Source organism: Macaca fascicularis, chromosome 7 (assembly GCF_037993035.2).
Source record: "Macaca fascicularis isolate 582-1 chromosome 7, T2T-MFA8v1.1".
Classification (NCBI taxonomy): domain Eukaryota; kingdom Metazoa; phylum Chordata; class Mammalia; order Primates; family Cercopithecidae; genus Macaca; species Macaca fascicularis.
Window position 1 is genome coordinate 74,924,001 of NC_088381.1, and position 19,250 is coordinate 74,943,250.

Here is a 19,250-nt window from a genome sequence, read left to right on the forward strand (position 1 = left end):
GCCACCCCCAAGGCCCAAGCTTGGAGTGGCTCAAGAAACTGCAAGCACTTCCATTGACATGGAGAAGACCATGTCCCCTATGGCCCCCAATAAAAATGTGACCCCCCCCCAAATAAATAAATCATTGTTTCTGAAAAGTGTTTGGTAAAATGTGCTAGACTTATAAGTAGAACAATATAATTTGTAAAGTGAACTTAAAAGCTTAAGAATGGAATAACTTTTTACTTTGTAGATTTAATAAATCACTTGTCCATTTTTCTACAGCGGTGTTTTGTTCTTACAGGTTTTCAAGTATCTTTAATAGTTTGGAGGAAGAGTGAATACATTGAAAATAGCTGGAGCAAAACATCTGGAGTCAGGCTATGATTTGGCATGCTAAATCATGCTGAACTTGGCCCATTATCTTGAAGGGAGTAATAAAAAAAAAAATTAAAAAGAGAAACACAATTGCATTTGCACTCTAGAGAGAACACCGTGGTAACTGTGAGGATCTGGTTGGCAGAAGGGAGACTACAGCGTAATCACAACGGAGACGGAGACAAAAGTAGACACCTCAGAAATAAACACAGATTGGATGTAGGGCGTGAGGAAAGGAGCCTGGGGTATTCCCAGTGGGAATTGAGTACTTCTATGAATGGAGAATATAGCAGGAGCAGGGTCAGTATTTGACACGTGGGATTTGAAGTGTCTGCGCTATACACAGGTGAAAGTGTTCATTAGCTGAAAATACCAAGGGACTTCCAGATGATCTGGTCTGGTGATACATATTGAGGGGTCCTCAGCAGTTATAGGCGAGTGTAGAAAAGGTTACTGAGTGGGCAAAGAATAAACGGAAGAGGGCCGGGCGCGGTGGCTCACACCTCTAATCCCAGCACTTTGGGAGGCCGAGGCGGGTGGACTACCTGAGGTCAGGAGTTCAAGACCAGCCTGACCAACATGGTGAAACCCCGTCTCTACTAAAAATATTAAAAAAGTAGCTGGGCGTGGTGACGGGCGCCTGTAATCCCAGCTACTTGGGAAGCTGAGGCAGGAGAGTCGCTTGAACCCGGGAGGCAGAGGTTGCAGTGAACCGAGATCACGCCACTGCACTCCAGCCTGAGCGACAGAGCAAGACTCCGTCTCAAATAAATAAATAAATAAATAAGAAAAAGAAAAAAGAAAAAACAGAAGAGGGCTGCGCTCATAATACCGTTGAATACCAATATCTGAAGGGCAAGCCACAAGGTGCAGGGGGCAGAGGCATCCCTGGTAAGGGAAAAGAGTTCTTTAGAAAAGAACTTGCAAAGAACAATGTCAAGGGATCTAAAGGTAGGGAGTTTGGACAGAGTTCCGCTTTAGCATCTGCATCTCAAATACCTGGGTAATCTGGTGACTGCTGCCGAATCTAAGATTACTGAGGCCAGGTTGCCAAACTGCGGAGAGTGGGGTTGGAGGGCTTTTATGGCAGTTTGGAGCCTGCTTGTGTCCGACAAGATACCCTGGGCCACCTTCTCCGAGTATTGGTGCAGAGGTTAGCTGGGCCGGCAAGAGAAGGGAGATGACCCACTACTTTGATTTCAGGCAGCAGACACCCGCAGTTTTTCGATTAGAGTTGCGGATAGGGCGGTGGCCCTGGGGGCGGGGCTATGAACCTGGGCGGGCATTCCCGGCAGGGCAAGCTCAGCGTGAGCCCGATTGGAGGATGGGCTCTACCTTCTTCCTTCCGCCTACGGAGACGGTAGCGGGATGCAGAGCGGGGCCGGGCTGAGGGGGCGGAGTTGGGGGCGGGGTATGGTGACGCTAGCCCCGCCTCTTTCCGGCCGCTCTGGGCGGTGCGGCAGGGCGGTGTCGCTCGGGCGGTCCCGCTGGGCCTGGGCCTGCGGGGTGGGGTTGACGGCATGGGCGGGGCCTCGGGGACCCGGGCAAGCCCGCGCACTTGGCAGGAGCTGCAGCTGCCGCTGTCCGCGCCTCCAAGGTTTCACGGCTTCTTCAGCGGAGACCCGGGCTCGGCCGCCATGTCCGCCGCAGACGAGGTTGACGGGCTAGGCGTGGCCCGGCCGCACTATGGCTGTGAGTGCGGGGCTCTGCGGCGCGGGGCTTCGGGGCCGAGCTAACTGCAGACGAGGCGCGATTTCCTTGGGGGCTCGGCCGGGCGGGTGGGGCAGGGCGGCTGCCGGCAGCTCGGACCCGGAAGAGCCGCCCGGGTGGGTCGGCGGGCGGGGAGGCCCCTGGTGCTCGCCCCCTCGGGGTCCGAGGCGGCGGAGAGGACCTCCGAGGCCTCCCGCCCTAGCTGGGGCCGCGGTAGGGGGGAGCCCCACCCAGCCCCTCCCGTCGCCCAAGCTCGACCGAGATTGGGGAAGACGGCCTAGGGTGAGGTGGCAGGAGGACCGCGCAGGGCGTGGCCCGGGGACTGGGGTCTGGGTACGCGGGCTCTGCCCGTTTCGTGGAAAGGCGCTGCCCTAGTATTGCCTGCGGGGTAGACCAGGGTCCAGACCTGTCCGGCCCCAGGCTAGGTAAGAGGTGCCGTCCTGGGCAAGTCACTTCAGTTTTCTCGGGCTTAGTTCCCTCCTCAAGATTTCAAAAGTAAAATAGTAAAAAAAAAAAAAAAAAAAAAAAAAGAAACAAAATCCTAAGACTTCCTCATTTTCTGTTGTCGGCCCTGGACGTCATTGAACTGCAGGCAGGATTGGCTAAAGGAGGACCCTTTGAGATTATGAGGTTTTCGATTTTATTTTATATTCTGGGAATAATGTTCTTTTTTAAAGGATCAACATTTCACGCATCAACAGTTATTTGTGAGGTATTGTGCCACATTTATGAAATTAAAGAGTAAGATCAGGCCCTGCCTCCAAAGAACGTTTTAATCAGAGTGCCGGACAGGTGTGCATGCTAATAATTATAAGGTGCAATAACGATGAAAGATGCTGAACTTACTAGCCATACAGAGTAATGTAGGTAAGGAGAAGGGGCTTGGGGAAGACAGTATGAGCACGGAAGGTGACTTTTTTTTTTTTTTTTTTTGAGACAGAGTCTCTGTCGCCCAGCCTGGAGTGCAGTGGTGCAGTTTCAGCTCACTGCAAACTCCACCTCCCAGGTGCAAGCGATTCTCCTGCCTCAGTCTCCTGAGTAGCTAGGACTACAGGCGTCGGCCACCACACTGGCTAATTTTTGTATTTTTAGTAGAGACAGGGTTTCACCGTGTTGGGCAGACTGGTCTCAAACTCCTGATCTCAAATGATCTCCCCGCCTCGGCCTCCCAAAGTGTGAGCCACTGCACCTGGCCTGAAGGTGACATTTGAACAGAACCTTGAAGAATGCTGTGTAGAAAGTTTGACAGGTGGCCAGGCATAGTGGCTCCTGCGTGTAATCCCAGCACTTTGGTAGTCCGAGGTGAGAGGATCGTTTGAGGCCTGGAGTTTGAGACCAGCCTGGGCAGCATAGTGAGACTCCATCTCTAAAAAAAAAAAAAAAAAAAAAAAAATTAGCCAGGTGTGGTATCCCACGCCTGTGGTCCCAGCTGCTTGGGGCTGAGGTAGGAGGATCATTTGAGCCCAGAAAGTTGAGGCTGCAATAAGCCATGAATGTGCCACTGTACTCCAGCCTGAGTGACAGAACAAGACCCTGTCTCAAAAGAAAAACAGTTTGATAGGGCATGTGGAACAAGAGACAGGATTTGAGGGAAGGACATGAACAAAGGTACTGAAGAGTAGAGGGACACTGTGTTGGGAACTGAGTGGTGTGGACTGCACAGTGATGGGAGGAAAGACAGAGGAGAGTTTCCAAAAATAGTTGGGACCAGACTGGGAAAGGCCTTGAATGCCTTCCCAAGGAGTTAGGAATTTATTCCATACCTGGTGCCCATGAAGGAAGCAGATTGCTTCAAGGTTAAGCTCAGGCTTTGGAGACAGACTCTCCGGGTTTGGATTCAGGCCCTGCCACTTATTTGCCATGGGCCTGGGCTCACCCAGCCTCAATTTCTTCATCTGTAAAATAGGACTGATAATCACAGGATTGTTGTGGGGTTTCAATGAGAGAATGCGTGTAAAATGTTTAGTACAGTTGCTGTCACTTATTTCTCAATAACTGCTGGCTTTAGTCATTAATAAAAGAGGGAAACAACATTATCAGATCTGTATTTAGAAGGAGTTCTGGCAGATAGGGACAGATTTCGGCCAAAATCTCAAGACAGTATTTTTCAAGATTACACTAAAACTTAGTACATATTTATACTATCATCCATGTTTAAAAAGGTCAAGATGAGTATAGTTGAAACCACATAGTTCTTGTTTTAGGAAAGTCATTGTAGTACATCTGGCTAGCTACACACTCATTAGTTACCCTGACTTTCTAGGTGAGTAGCAGGAAATTGATACTGTGGCAATCTTTTATCACTCAGGAACCCTACAGATCCTGGTGTTTACATTCTTTCTTTTATGTTTTAGCTGTCCTGGATAATGAAAGACTTACTGCAGAGGAGATGGATGAAAGGAGACGTCAGAATGTGGCTTATGAGTACCTTTGTCATTTGGAAGAAGCAAAGAGGTAAAGATTGGCTGGCTAGAGAGAAGATTAAGAGAAGGGAACTGATAATAGTGTGAATACAAATAAAGATTTCTTTGAGGCTGAGCACAGTGCTCCATGCCTGTAATTCCAACACATTGGGAGGCCAAGGTGGAGGGGAATCACTTGAACCCAGCTGTTTGAGACCAGATTGGGCAACATAGTGAGACCCTGTCTCTATAAAAAAAATTTAAAAAGTTAGCCGGGCATGGTGGTGCGCGCCTGTAGTCCTAGCTACTTGGGAGCCTGAGGAGGGAGGATCACTTGAGTCTGGGAGGTCGAGGCAGCAGTGAGCTGTGTTCTCATCACTGTGCTCTAGCCTGCCTGGGTGACAAAACTGTTTTGGGGGCAGGGGAAAAAAGAAAAGATTTATTTGAGTATATTATAGATGTAACTGGGAAGCTGGTGGTTGAGGGAATAAGTATAGGTAGGGTATTTATGGCAATAAGTAGCCTTGAGGACAGTTTATCATGAATTACTGTGATGAGCATTTAAGTGTACTGAAAAATTTTCCAGGTTTGTATTGTTAAGTTTTATGCTTATTGTACATGTTTTGGGCATTACCAACTGTTGGGTGGAAATAGCATTTTTAGGGTTTGAAGTTTTTGGCTTTAATGTTTCACTGATTCTTCATGAATTTTGATTTATATATGAATTGAGTCTCCTTCTATGACCTGTGGAGTGGGTGCTTGGTTTGGGAGGCTTAGCAGTGTAGTACTGTTGGTGTAGGTCCATCTGTTTGGCAATATTCAGAGGCAGCATCCTCTGCATTCTTTGTGAAGTGAATTTGTAAGGCTGTTCTTTTTCTTTTTCAGATGCCCTACAACCTTGTGGTCTTAATTTTAGAGTGTCAGTTTGGTATTATTGATTCATTTCTTTTGTTCTGGTGCTTGTGTTCTTTTGCAGAGTCCCAGGGTAGATGTAATTATAGATCATGTATTCTATAAGTGACCTTTGGTGAAGGCAAGTGAGGGATAATGAAATATTTGTAATTAACATTTAATAAAAGGGGTGTTTGAAATGGTGCTAATAAATGTGCACGTGTGTGTGTGTGTGTATGTGTGTTTTAATTCTGAAAATCTTAAAATGCTACAGGAAATTCCAGAGAACAATACAGCAAACATCTTTGTATCCCAGAACTAACAAATGTTAACACTTGAGATATTTCCCTTTCCTCTAAAACCAAACAAAACAAAACCAACATCGCTGCATTTAAAGTCTCTTTTGTGCCCCTCTGGTCCCGTTCTTCCTTCTCCTGGGGCAAACACTAACCTGTATTTTGCATGCCCTCTTGTATCTAGGCTTCTTTTCTGAGCTTAAAACTTCCAGGAAACTGGAGCTTGGGTTTCAGTGATGACTTAGGAGGATAACACTTGTCTTTCTAAATAATAGAAGATGACATAGCAAGACATGCTATATCACTAGAAAAGGGCACATTTTCTCATGAAGTTTATAAGAAAACAAAAATTGTAAGCTCTCTGCCATTTAAATTGTGGATTTCTAGGTTTGGAAGGTCAAAGAATTTGAAAGCTGCAGCCGTTCTAAGAGACCATCTTGTGCTCTGTGGAGCTTTGGTGATTCCACTGAGGTGACCTGGGGGTGAGAGGGAAGAGCCTCAACACACCTTCCAAAGTAGCTCTGCTTTTGTTTTACTGTTGAATTTCCTGAAAAAATTCACTTTTTACAGAGGGTGTTTTAGCTAACACCTCCCCTTCCCCAAACACTACCACTAATCTAGTTCAACTGCTAATCTCGTTCAACCATCTCATTTAATGAGGAAACTGAAGCCTGAGTTTTTTGGTCTACTTGTAGTTTTCTTGATTGAAGAATAGTTTCCATCTTTTTTTTTTTTTTTTTTGTAGAGTCTCGCTCTGTTGCCCAGGCTGGAGTGCAGTGGGGCGTGATCTTGGCTCACTGCAACCTCTACCTCCCGGGTTCAAGCAATTCTCCTGCCTCAGCCTCCTAAGTAGCTGGAATTACAGGCACCTGCCACTACGCCTGGCTAATTTTTGTATTTTTAGTAGAAACGGGGTTTCACCATAATGGCCAGGCTGTTCTCAAACACCTGACCTCAGGTGATCTGCCTGCGTCAGCCTCCCAAAGTGCTGGGGGTTACAAACGTGAGCCACTGTGCCTGGCCTCATCATTTTTTTAACTGTGGTGGTTAACCAGATGTGTGCATTAGAATCACCTGGGTAACTTAAAAAAAAAAAAAATACAGCTATCTGGGCCTTACCCTAGAAATTGTGGTTCAGTAGATCTGGCTGGGAGGTCCAGACACATACATAGTAGTCCCTCGGTATCTGTGGGGGTTTGGTTCCAGGACACCTGCAGATACCAGAATCCACAGTTGCTCAAAGTTCCTTATATAAAATGGCATAGTATTTGCATATAACCTTAGCATATTACATATTATATACTTTAAAACATCTCTAGATTACTATCATACCTGATCCAGTGTAAATGCTACATGAATAGTTGTTACACTGTATTGTTTTATTTGTATCTTTATTTTTTTTCTGACTATTTTTGATCCATAGTTTGTTGAGTCCATGGATGCAGAACCCACGGATAAGGAGGGCCGACTGTATTTTAAATGCCTCTAGTGATTCCGATGGTCCTTCCTTGCCCCCCACTCCTCCCCCTGTTGAGAAACAAGATTTAAAACAATTTTAGAACTTTGCCTTATGCTGGGATATCATGGCCTGAGTAAAATGTTACACTTCATCATATTTTCTTCATCAGGTGCTGCATTAGCAAGACATTTTATTTTCAGCTACTCTAGAGTGTCTTTTTTCCTGTCAGATGTTTTTTCCCAGTATAGTAGCCCATTTCCTTTAAAGACCACCCAGGGGCATGATCCCCTGGGGTGTTTTTTAGTTGAGTGCTTTTGCATACTTAAAAAGTAACTGTCCCGGTCGGTGTCGGTCGGTGTCTTATGCCTGTAATCCCAGCACTTTGGGAAGCTGAGGCAGGCGGATCACCTGGAGGTCAGGAGTTGGAGACCAGCCTGAGCAACATGGAGAATCCCCGTCTCTACTAAAAATACAAAATTAGCCAGGCGTGGTGGCAGCTGCCTGTAATCCCAGCTACTCGGGAGGCTGAGGCAGGAGAATTGCTTGAACCCGGGAGGTGGAGGTTGTGGTAAGCCGAGATAGTGCCACTGCACTCCAGCCTAGGCATCAAGAGAGAAACTGTCTAAAAAAAAAAAAAAAAAAAAAAAAAAAAGGCAGTGGAGCCATTGTGATGATCTTTGGGTTTTTTTTTTTTTTTTTAAAGGAAGGGCATAATAGTGGCATATTACCCTAGCACACCCTGCCCATTGGCCTGGCATCATGGAAAGGTGCCTGGTCTATTTTATGGAGGCAATCATAAAACTGGGTGTGGTGATTTTTGTTGTTGTTTAAGGCTTTGTTTTTAAAAAATCAATGTTGGAAGCACCTATTTAGATTGTATAACTAGAGAGGGCAAAGGAAAGAAGCCTGGGAATGTTATGGTGAGAGAAGAGGACTAGAATCCCTGTCAGCCACCTATGTGGCTGTTGCCACCCCTAAAACGCGTTGGGAGTGCACCAAGGACAAATGGCATGCTCTTTGTTATTAGCTAGCTATTAATCTCTTCCAGTTCTTTCTCCTACCTTGGTGAGCCGGGCTGTATCTTGTGTGTTCCTAGGGCCCCTCTTTCCCCTCTAGCACTAGGCCCAGTTTGCCTTTTTGGTTTGGTTCCATCCTGTTTCCTTCATAACCTCCACCCCTCCCAAGTTGGAGGAGCCCCAAGATATGGGATTACGGTAACTCCAAGGCCAGGAATAAAGATCATAGAGATCGGAGAGAGAAAAGGTTCCCCTCCTCAGTTCTATTTATAATACCTCTACTCCTCCTACTAAAAGCTCCACCTTTTAGTACAGTGGCCCCATTGTGTATCCTGGGGCTCTCCATTTTCTCCTCTGCCTGTAACAGAGCTCTTTCTTGGGAAAAGAGAGGAGTGTGTAGAGAGTGAATATGACTGTGTAGAGGCAGTGAGTATAAGTAAGAGAGTATAAGTGTAGAGAGATGAGAGTTTTCTGTCGGTGTGGGTTTGTGTTTCCCTGAAAGGTTAAGTGGGAAAATTTAGGGGTAATTCCTATAAATGAGCACTGGGAGTGGTTGAGAAATAGAAAATGTAGAGATTTCTGTTTTTCTTCATTGTTTGGAGAGCAGCTTCAATATTGAAATTAAGCTGCTGTTGTAATGAAATATCACCTAATGATTCAAGGCTTTTTGCTAAGGGCTACACAATAGATCAAGGATTTTATGAGTCGTTTATACATCTTAAATTACTATTTATGCTTAAATCGAAGCTTATTTTTATCCTTTTGCCTGTTCTTATTGAGTTTTACATTTGTTTTGGCTAAGGAGCAGTTGTGTAGGAGTGATGAATACCATTTCATTCAGTTGAAAGAAATAACATTTAAATGTGTGAGGTATGTTCAGTGCTCAGGTCTTGGACAGGAGGAAGTAATAGATCAGAATAAGGTTCAGGTGAAAAGAACCAAGAAGAGAACATGTCAGGCAGGACAGAACAGGGAAGTCTGCACGTGAGAAGAAAGTATGATTAGTACTGGAAATGGAAGAAAATTCAGCTAGGTTAAAGGTCACAGGAAGAAAGTTAATTCCAGCATTCTGAGTTTCAGACAATTCCTGGTGTGCGCTTTCAACTCTGTCATGGGCCACCTTTCTGCTGCTGAGTGCCCGTACCCCAACTCAAGGAGTAGGGCAACCCCTCTTGTAGAAGGGAGAGTAGGAATGCTGGCTGGTTGGAGATTGTCAGCAACTCCACGGTGGTAAATTGAGCTTAGCACTAAATAGAAGCGTGTCACTTTTTGTAATTTAGAGGAATTGGAAAGGTGTCTTGGAAAGAAATTAGTTCTTGGGAACAAAGTCTTTTTTGTGCATATGTCTTTACTGTTGGCATAGAGCATTTTCTGGGATGGGCTCTTCAGATCTCTTCTCCCTGTAAGTGATATCAGAATTCCATGAACACTGGGATATGTCCAGGCTGGCACCCTGTGATCATGCAAATAGAAGTTAAGACATTTAAGAAGCAAGAAAACAAAATGGTTAGGCAAGGTGACTAGGAAGAATATCATGCCCAGCACTTCTAGAATTCTCAAAATGAGGAACTTCACTTAAATGTTGAGGGAAATCATTTTTAGGATGGTTACCCAAGCTCTCTTTGTACAGATGAGAAGTCTAGTTATCTCATGAGACCCAGTGTGACTAAGGGACCATAGCATGTAGCTGTGTAATGACATGGTGGCACTAGGAGCTGATCTATTCATTTATTTATAATTATAAATAAATTATTTCCCCTTCCAAGGGGAAGTATGGGGTGAGATTTATTCTTAACTCTTAAAATGGTGACATAGACCATTTTAAGAAGAAACCTCCATTCTTTTTTCTGATTTTAATTTAGTGCAACAGCCTTGGACAGGCTCCACCATAAGAAGTGGGTTGCATTTAAAAGTGTGTTTGTTAAAAGTGGTTGAAGCTGAGTGCTTTTCTACATCGTAACAATGTTGCAAATGGGGCATATTCATTTCTAATGTCACTGCTGAAAGCTTTTTACCCTACCACGTAGCTGAAAATGTAGCAAAAATTCCCCCCCCCGCCGAGATGGAGTCTGGCTCTGTGACCTAGGCTGGACTACAGTGGTGCGATCTGGGCTCACGGCAACTTCCGCCTCCCAGGTTCAAATGATTCACCTTCCTCACCTCCTGAGTAGCTGGGATTACAGGTGCCCGTCGCCGCGCCTGGCTAATTTTTGTGTTTTTGGTAGAGAGGGAGTTTGACCATGTTGGCCAGGCTGGTCTCGAACTCCTGACCTCAAGTGATCCACCCACCTCGGCCTCCCAAAGTGCTGGGATTGTAGGCGTGAGACACCGCACCCAGCTTAGCAAAATTTAAAATTAAGAAATGTAAAGAGTCAACTAGTTAGTACCCATTATTATTACTAAGAAAAGTCATGTGATTCTATATTCTCATAGTACAAATAATTAAGTAAAATAGAAATTCAAAAAGTCTGAATAAAATGTCTTTGAAAATCTTGAATGTTGAGATATCTTACCACAGTGAAAAGAATCAGACTTTCTGTTTTGGCAGGTGTGAGTTCTGATTCTGGTTTTGCAAGTTGCTTAACCTCACGGAGTGAGCCCAAATTTGTCCTTTGCAGAATGGGAACACTATGCATCTTACACAGTTACTGTGATGGTTAATTGCTTGGCACAGTGAAATACAGTAGGCACTCAATACACTTTTTTTTTTTTTTTCCGAGATGGAGCCTTGCTCTGTCTCCCAGGTTGGAGCGCAGTGGCCCGATCTCGGCTCACTGCAAGCTCCGCCTCCCGGGTTCACGCCATTTTCCTGCCTCAGCCTCACGAGTGGCTGAGAGCACAGGCGCCCCCCACGATGCCCACCTAATTTTTTTCTTTTTTTTTTTTTTTTTTGAGACAGAGTCTCGCTGTCTCCCAGGCTGGAGTGCAATGGTGGGATCTCAGCTCACTGCAAGCTCCGCCTCCCAGGTTCACACCATTCTCCAGCCTCAGCCTCCTGAGTAGCTGGGACTACAGGCGCCCACCACCACATCCGTCTAATTTTTTGTTATTTTTTAGTAGAGACGGGATTTCACCGTGTTAGCCAGGATGGCCTTGATCTCCTGACCTTGTGATCCGCCCGCCTTGGCCTCCCAAAGTGCTGGGATTACAGGCCTGAGCCACCGCACCCGGCCTGCACTCAACAAACTTTTATCCAAGCACCTGGATAAAGGATATCCTGAATTTTTTCCTTTCTTTCTTTCTTTTTTTTTTGAGACGGAGTCTCACTCTTGTCGCCCAGGCTGGAGTGCAGTGGCGCTACCTCGGCTCACTGTAACCTACACCTCCTGGGTTCAAGTGATTCTCCTGCCTCATCCTCCCAAGTAGCTGAGATTACAGGTGCCTGCCACCACACCCAGCTAATTTTTTATATTTTTAGTAGAGACCGGGGGTTTCACCATGTTGGCCAGGCTGGTCTCAGTCTCCTGACCTTGTGATCCACCCACCTCAGCCTCCCAGAGTTCTGGGATTACAGGCATGAGCCACTGTGCCCGGCCTCTTGAATTTTCACATTAAATCTGCAAAAGGAAAAGCAGATTTAACGTGAAGATGACAGGAATTTTCTTGCCACTTTCAAGGTCCTAAGGTTGGTCAAAACCCTAGTTTTTTCACTTCAGACCTTAGCTTTTGCCTGAAGGAAAACACCAGAAACAGAGGATACTTCTAGGGATTGGAATGGGGTTAGAGGGTGTGAGTCTTCCTTTTTACTTAATACTGTACTATATATTTAAAATGCTTTTTACAGTGATAATTTTATAATGAAGGAAAAGAAGGGATTAAGAGGAGAAACTGTGTATATAATTTTTAGATCTAATCACAAATTCAGATTTTTTTTTTTTTTTTTTTTTTTTTTTTGAGACAGAGTCTGGCTCTGTCGCCCAGGCTGGAGTGCAGTGGCCGGATCTCAGCTCACTGCAAGCTCCGCCTCCCAGGTTTACGCCATTCTCCTGCCTCAGCCTCCCGAGTAGCTGGGACTACAGGCGCCTGCCACCTCACCCGGCTAATTTTTTGTATTTTTGGTAGAGACGGGGTTTCACCGTGTTAGCCAGGATGGTCTCGATCTCCTGACCTAGTGATCCGCCCGTCTCGGCCTCCCAAAGTGCTGGGATTACAGGCTTGAGCCACCGCGCCCGGCCACAAATTCAGATTTTTAAGTTACTACACAGGTGTTCCTTGATTTATGAAGGGATTATATCCCAATAAACCCATTGAAAATTGAAAACATTGTAAGTCAGAATGCGTTTAATACACCTAACCTACTGAATATCATAGCCCAGCCCACCTTAATTGTGCTGAGAATACTGATGTTAGCTTACAGTTGGGCAAAATTATATAGCACAAAGCCTATATTACAATAAAGTATTGAGTATCTTGGCTGGGCGTGATGGCTCACACCTGTAATCTCAGCACTTTGGGAGGCTAAGGCAGACGGATCACTTGATTCCAGGAGTTCGAGACTAGCCTGGCCAACATGGTGAAACCCCATCTGTACTAAAAATACAAAAAACATTAGCTGGGTATGGTGGCATGTACTTGTAATCCCAGCTACTCTGGAAGCTGAGGCACAAGAATCACTGGAACTGGGAGGTGGAGGTTGCAGTGAGCTGAGATCACGCCACTGTACTGCAGCCTGGGTGATAGAACCAGACATTGTCTCAAAAAAAAAAAGGTGAATATAGGAAATTTTCCTTGAAAGAACAAAGATACTCCTACCTCAGCTTCTCGGGTACCTGGGACTATAGACCCACTCCATCTCACCTAACTAATTAAAAAAATATATTTTTTTGTAGAGATGGTGATTCTCTGTGTTGCCAGGCTGGTCTCCATCTCCTGGGGCTCAAGCTGTCTTTCTGCTAAAGTGCTGGGATACAGGCGTGAGCAGCCACACCCGGCCTGTATTGTCTTGATTTACTCTTTTCAGTGGCCATCTAATGTTCATAATTTATTTAGGTTTATTCCTGTTTAAAGTTCTATTGCTTTGATTGCTGGAGAGGTTAAACATTTTCTTATATATTTGTTTATCAGTATTATTTTCTTATGCAAATTTTCTATTTTTGTTATGTGCTTGGCTTCTAGGATCATGATGTTAACTTTTGTGAGCTCTTTTATAACATGGACATTGACTTTCTCTCGTATTTGCTACAAACATTTTCCCTTGATGTTTCATTGTATTTGTTTTCTTCATTGTAGTTTTAAATTTTTTTGAGTCTAAATGTCAGTCTTTTGATTTGTGATTTATTCTATCAACTCGAAGTCTAGCTAGTTTAATTTCTCTAAAACCTTGCAAAATTTTCAGTTTAATAATCTGTTGGCTTCATTTTTATATATTTGTAGAGATGGGGTCTTGTTATGTTGATTGTAAGGGGAACTTATCTCGAACTTCTGGCCTTAAGTGATCCTCCTGCCTCAGCCACCCAAAGTGGTGGAATTACAGGCCTCTAATATAGTTTAAAAACCAGCTGTTTATTATTAGCAATTGATGTCTATTTTGTCAAATATTATATATATATTTCTAGTTCTGGACTTTTACATCCTATTATGGTGAACCATATTTCATTTTTCTGAGAAAAATATATGTGACTTTGTTTACTTATACCTCTTATTATTGGGAAACAACATCTGAAGCTAGCTTAATTTTAACTCTATGACAAGTAACTTGACTTTTTTTTTCTTTTCCTTTTTTTGTGACTTGAAATTTGTAGAATTGTTGTTCCTTGAAGTACAAACATTTCCCCAGTTAACATGTTAGGGTTGATACTGGCTTAGCAATTTTGCCTGTAATGTGGAGACTCTTCTTGGTTTATAATGTCTCTTGTTTGTTTATTTTAGCTCTAGGAAATTGTCCGTTATGCCTGTATTGATTAATTCTGATCATTAGTTAGATCTATGTAGTCTATGACTCTTCTTCATTTTGTTTATGTTAAATAAGCATTCTAGGTATGTGTCTCACATACATCTTTTGTTGCACTGACTTGATTTTCTACAGTCTTGATATTTTTTCCTTGTTTCTGTTAACCGCAGTTGCTTTGTCCTATTGTAGTTTTTATTTTTAATTAAGTCCTTTTCTGTCTCCATTCTTGTTAATAACTTAAATGATCTCTTTTTAGTTCATGAAGAATAGTGTGGCACAAAAGATCCTTTCAAGGTGAAAAAAAAGAAGCGGGTAGCCAAGAGAGTTGGGTTACATAGTTTACCACTTTCCCTTATAATCAATAGGTGTTGAAATAGATGTGACTATGAAAAACCAGTGTTAATTGGGCAGCTGAGTGAATGGATTGTCCACCAGTCAAGGCTGGGGAAAAAATCTGGCTGGGCTAAGTGTGGCCCATTAGTTTGACCTCATTTGGCATGTATTTCTTCTAGTCTTAAGGTCAGAGCAACTGTTTTTATATATTTTAATATCCCTAATGACAAAACAGTAAAAATACATTTGAGGACCCAAGTTGGCATGTTCTGGGAATTTCATTTTCCAGCTTAGTGTGGTGACCTGCCTCTGATTGCTGTACAATTCCTTCTGCTTCACAGTGTCACATCTGGGAATACCAGTTGGTAGTGGAACCTGTTTTGAACATTTTTAAGCCTTGTGGTATCTGATGGACACTTGGTTGTTTCTAGCTGGTGCTAAATAAACCCCTTTACAAGTATTTGTGTAAGAAAGTGCTGGTAGGCAAAGTGAGAACATCCGGAAGTGATTCATATTACTGTGGTTGTTTGCTTAATTCAGGACTTGGTTGCCTAGAGACCGTATCTTTGAGCTAGCTGAGTGAAGCGCCAGTGGAACGTGGAGGGCCTGTGGCCTACCGGATCAAATCAGGGCTCTGCTCCTTCATTTTTTTTCTAGAAGTCTCTTAGTAATCTGATTGATCTCTGTGGTTTGACAGTGTGTGAATTAAAAAAATCTTAAACATATAAATGTTTAAGAAAGATCTGGTTAATGGTTTATTTTGAAAAGTAAGAGTTTACTTGCTTAAGTTTGAATGTTGGGTTAAAATTTTTTTTAAAATAGTTGTATGTTGGGAAGTATTAGTTATTTCAATACGGCATTTTATTCTAGAAACCTCCGTACTTTACCTTTTTTTTTTTTTTTTTTCTTTTTGAGATTGAGTCTGGCTCTGTCGCCCAGGCTGGAGTGCAGTGGCCGGATCTCAGCTCACTGCAAGCTCCGCCTCCTGGGTTTACGCCATTCTCCTGCCTCAGCCTCCCGAGTAGCTGGGACCACAGGCGCCCGCCACTTCGCCCGGCTAGTTTTTTGTATTTTTTAGTAGAGATGGGGTTTCACCGTGTTAGCCAGGATGGTCTCGATCTCCTGACCTCGTGATCCGCCCGTCTCGGCCTCCCAAAGTGCTGGGATTACAGGCTTGAGCCACCGCGCCCGGCCAGTACTTTACCTTTAAGGCAGCTAAAGGAAAGCCAAAATAATCCCGCAAAACAAAAAACCAAAAACCTGCAATTTGCGAGACAATCATAATCTAAAATATTTTCTGTCTGTCCCAAAGTCAGCGTATTCCCCTTGCCTCTCCCCCTCTTCCTCATTGTCATGATCAGTACCGTTTATTGCATACTTTCTACGTGCAAGGCACTGTGCTAAGCACATTACGTGCTTTATCTAATTAGCTATTCTTGAAGCCCTGTGAGGTGCTTATTATCTACATTTAACAGATAAGAAAGCAAAGCTCAGAGAGGTTAACTCATTCATCTAGTAAGTGGTTGATCCAGATTTTAGGTTTGGCAAGGACTCTGAAGTCCTTTCTCTTAACTGCCATATTAGTCTGCTGCTGCTGTACTTCTGCTTCTAAAAATAATGACAACAGTAGTAACTACTGTTAATTAAGCGGAATGATGATGGAGTTTACATATAACATTACTGTGAGATAGGCGTTATTTTTATTTTAAAGAGGGAAAAAAATAGAGTTGATAACACTTTTACCAAGGTCATATATTGGAATTCAAGCCCAGGTTTGTGACACCAAAGCTGGTGCTCTTAACTTCTGCAGGCGCTGAAGTAGCAACATTGAAGTCCAACCTCTTTAATTGGTGCCCAGAGACATTAAGTAACTTGTGTAGTTTTCAAGTCAGTAAGGGAACTCTATCAGTTTCCTGCCACTTATTTTGGAGTCTCTTCCACCAGCCACCTGAGGGAAAGTCTCCAGTTGTCTTACGTATTTTTGTGTCTAACTAGCTTGTTGGACCCTTCCTAATTGCTTCTCTTCTTCATAACTTGGTATCTGCTTTGGATTTAGCTTAGAAAGGTGTTCCTTCCTGCCACTTTCTTGTTTGTTAAAGAGTTACTTCATACAGACAGGAGTGGCAAATTGGATTGGAAATTGCCTTGGATCATTTGGTAAGAACTGTATTTTGGGGTTGTGGGAGGAGGAAAGTCTAAAAGCCTCTATTACTTCTTTACTCAGAATACCTTCCTGTTGACTCATTGGAAATCATAACAGAAAGCAGAAGGAACATTGGAGAGGCAGCTGCCAGCCCAGGGCTTGGCTTCTGTTGGGGCAGCTGTTTGGGGGTTGAGACACACTGGGCTCTAAGAGCTGTGAGGTTTCTGTAGCAGAAGGAAATTGTATTACTCTGATAGGTATTTATTCATCAAGTTAAGAAGTGTCAGACTGTTGCTTGGGATCATTGATAAACAACATAAGAAATTAAAAATATTTTCTCGAATAGAATTAACTAGTGATCCTAAAAACAATGAACTGAGGAATACAACAGGGAATGGGGCAAAATTAGAAAAGGAAAAGTTGAAAAGAAGAGGAAAAAAAACTTAGGATCATTAAAAATAGGAAAATGATAACATTTAAATAGAAAAAGTCTCACAGATATGCAGTGTGCCTTAATCAGCAGGTCATTTTACTATAAATAACATATCTCAGATGACCTTTAAAACAGCTAAAAGTAAACAAAGTTTGTCTTTTACTTAAATGACTATTATAACAAAATGTTTTTTGGAGCTGGGCACTGTGGCTCACACCAGTAATCCCAACACTTATGGAGGCCGAGGAGGGAGGGTAGCATCAGGCCAGGAGTTCATGACCAGCCTAGGCAACATATTCAGACCCTGTGTCTACAAAATATAAGAAATTTTAAAAAGTCAAGTGTGGTGGCACACACCTGTAGTTCCAACTACTCCGGAGGCTGAAGTGGGAGGATCACTTGAGCCTAACTAAGAATTCCAGGCTGCAGCAAGCTATGATCACACCGCTGCACAAAAATGTGTTTCTTCCCTGAAGACATACTATGTCATTAGTTTGGGCAATGCCTTTTCATAATTGATAGTTTGAAAAGGTAGTGTTTGACAATGGCTTGACTTTTGGGTTTTCCTTAATTTGAGAATCCCCATAGAAATGTTTTTTTAGATAGATTTGGTCTTAATTTAAAAGTTGTAAATTTAAAACATTTTGTTCTTAGAAACAGGTAATACACAGACATGATACATAATTCAGAGACTATGCAAGTATATAACACTGAAAAAAGTCTATATTCTTAGTCTTCTTTCTCTAGCTATTCAGTTATTTTCCGCACATGGAACTGCTATCATGATTGTGTCTCTTTCCAGAGATATTCTGTGCATATAAATACACATCACTTTGATTTATTTAGAAGTGGTAGCACACTGTACATTTTGCTTTGCATCTTTTTGTTGTTGTTTTTTGAGATGGAGTCTTGCTGTGTTGCCCAGGCTGGAGTGCAGTGGTATAATCTTGGCTCACTACAACCTCCACCTTCCAGGTTCAAGCAATTCTCCCACCTCAGCTTCCCAAGTAGCTGGGACTACAGTCATCTGCCATCACGCCTGGCTAATTTTTGTATTTTTAGTAGAGAGAGATTTCACCATGTTGGCCAGGCTGGTCTTGGAACTCCTGACCTCAGGTTATCTGCCCACCTTGGCCTCCCTAAGTGTTGGGATTACAGGCATGAGCCACTGTTTTGCTTTGCATCTTAAGATTCATTTCACATGAGTGAATGTGGAATGAAGTGCCTCTTTTTTTCCCTCACAGTTCCTTAGTTATCAGTTTTGGAGTTAACCTGTTAATGGACATTTTCTCTCCAGCTTTTGCTGTTATAAAAAGTGCTGTGGTTAGTCACTTTGTAGGTATGCCATTGTGCATGTATGAGTATTCTTGCCGGACAAATTTCTAAAAGTGTAATTTCTGGGTCAAAGGGAATATGCATATTTAGTTCTCATAAATATTGTCAATTTGCTCTCCTAAGAGGTTGTACCAGTTTACACATCTGCCTGTCAATAATGTACATATAAGAAGGCTATTTCCCCTTTAATTTTACCAATCCAGAGTATTACAGATTTTTTACATTTGCCAGGTTCATAGGTGAAAATGGTATTTCATTGTAGCTACATTTTTGGATTATCTAATTATGAGTGAAGATGAGCATCTTTACATGTGTTTAAAAGCCATTTGTATGTTCTTTTCTGTGAACTGTTTCGGCAGAATCCTTTGCTCATTTTTCTATTGGATTATTGTTCTTTTTCTTATTGGTAAGAGCTCTTTATATATTGAGGAAATTGGCTCATTGTACACTATGGATGTTATAAATATTTATTCCACTTTGTCCTTTAATTTTTTTTTTTTTTTTTTTGAGAAAGTCTCATTCTGTTGCCCAGGCTGGAGTGCAGTGGTGTGATATCGGCCAGATTCAAGCGATTCTTGTGCCTCATCCTCCCGAGGAACTGGGATTATAGGCTCTTACCACCACACTGGGCTAATTTTTGTATTTTTTAGTAGAGACAGGGTTTTGCCATGTTGACCAGGCTGGTCTTGAACTCCTTATCTCGGGTGATCCGCCTGGCTTGACCTCCCAAAGTGCTGAGATTACAGGCATGAGCCACCTCACCCGGCCATTGTCCTTTAAATTTTGACTTTGTATTTCAAATAAAGTTTTAAAATGTTATTGAACTTACTAATATTTTACTTTTAGCTTTTGAATTTTTTGCATGATTTTTAAAGAGTCCTTATCTATCCTGAGATTATATAAAAATATTCTCCCATGTTTTCCTCTAGTATGTTTAGGATGTAAAGTGTTTTAATATTTAACTCTTTTATCCATTTGGAATTTA

At 42.9% G+C, this 19,250-nt stretch overlaps 1 protein-coding gene across 2 annotated transcripts in view; it reads left to right on the plus strand.

Annotated features, from left to right (window-relative positions):
* The first annotated feature begins 1,893 nt into the window (after positions 1 to 1,893).
* IQGAP1 (IQ motif containing GTPase activating protein 1) overlaps positions 1,894 to 19,250 on the plus strand; it is a 116,676-nt gene continuing 99,319 nt past the window's right edge. For both annotated transcript variants that reach the window (XR_012415386.1, XM_005560517.3), the window contains exons 1-2: positions 1,894 to 2,049; positions 4,422 to 4,521. Coding sequence is in view for 1 of the 2 variants with exons in the window: in XM_005560517.3 (XP_005560574.3) it covers positions 1,995 to 2,049; positions 4,422 to 4,521 (155 nt within the window). In the remaining variant the exon portion in view is untranslated. The remainder of the gene's footprint in view (positions 2,050 to 4,421; positions 4,522 to 19,250) is intronic.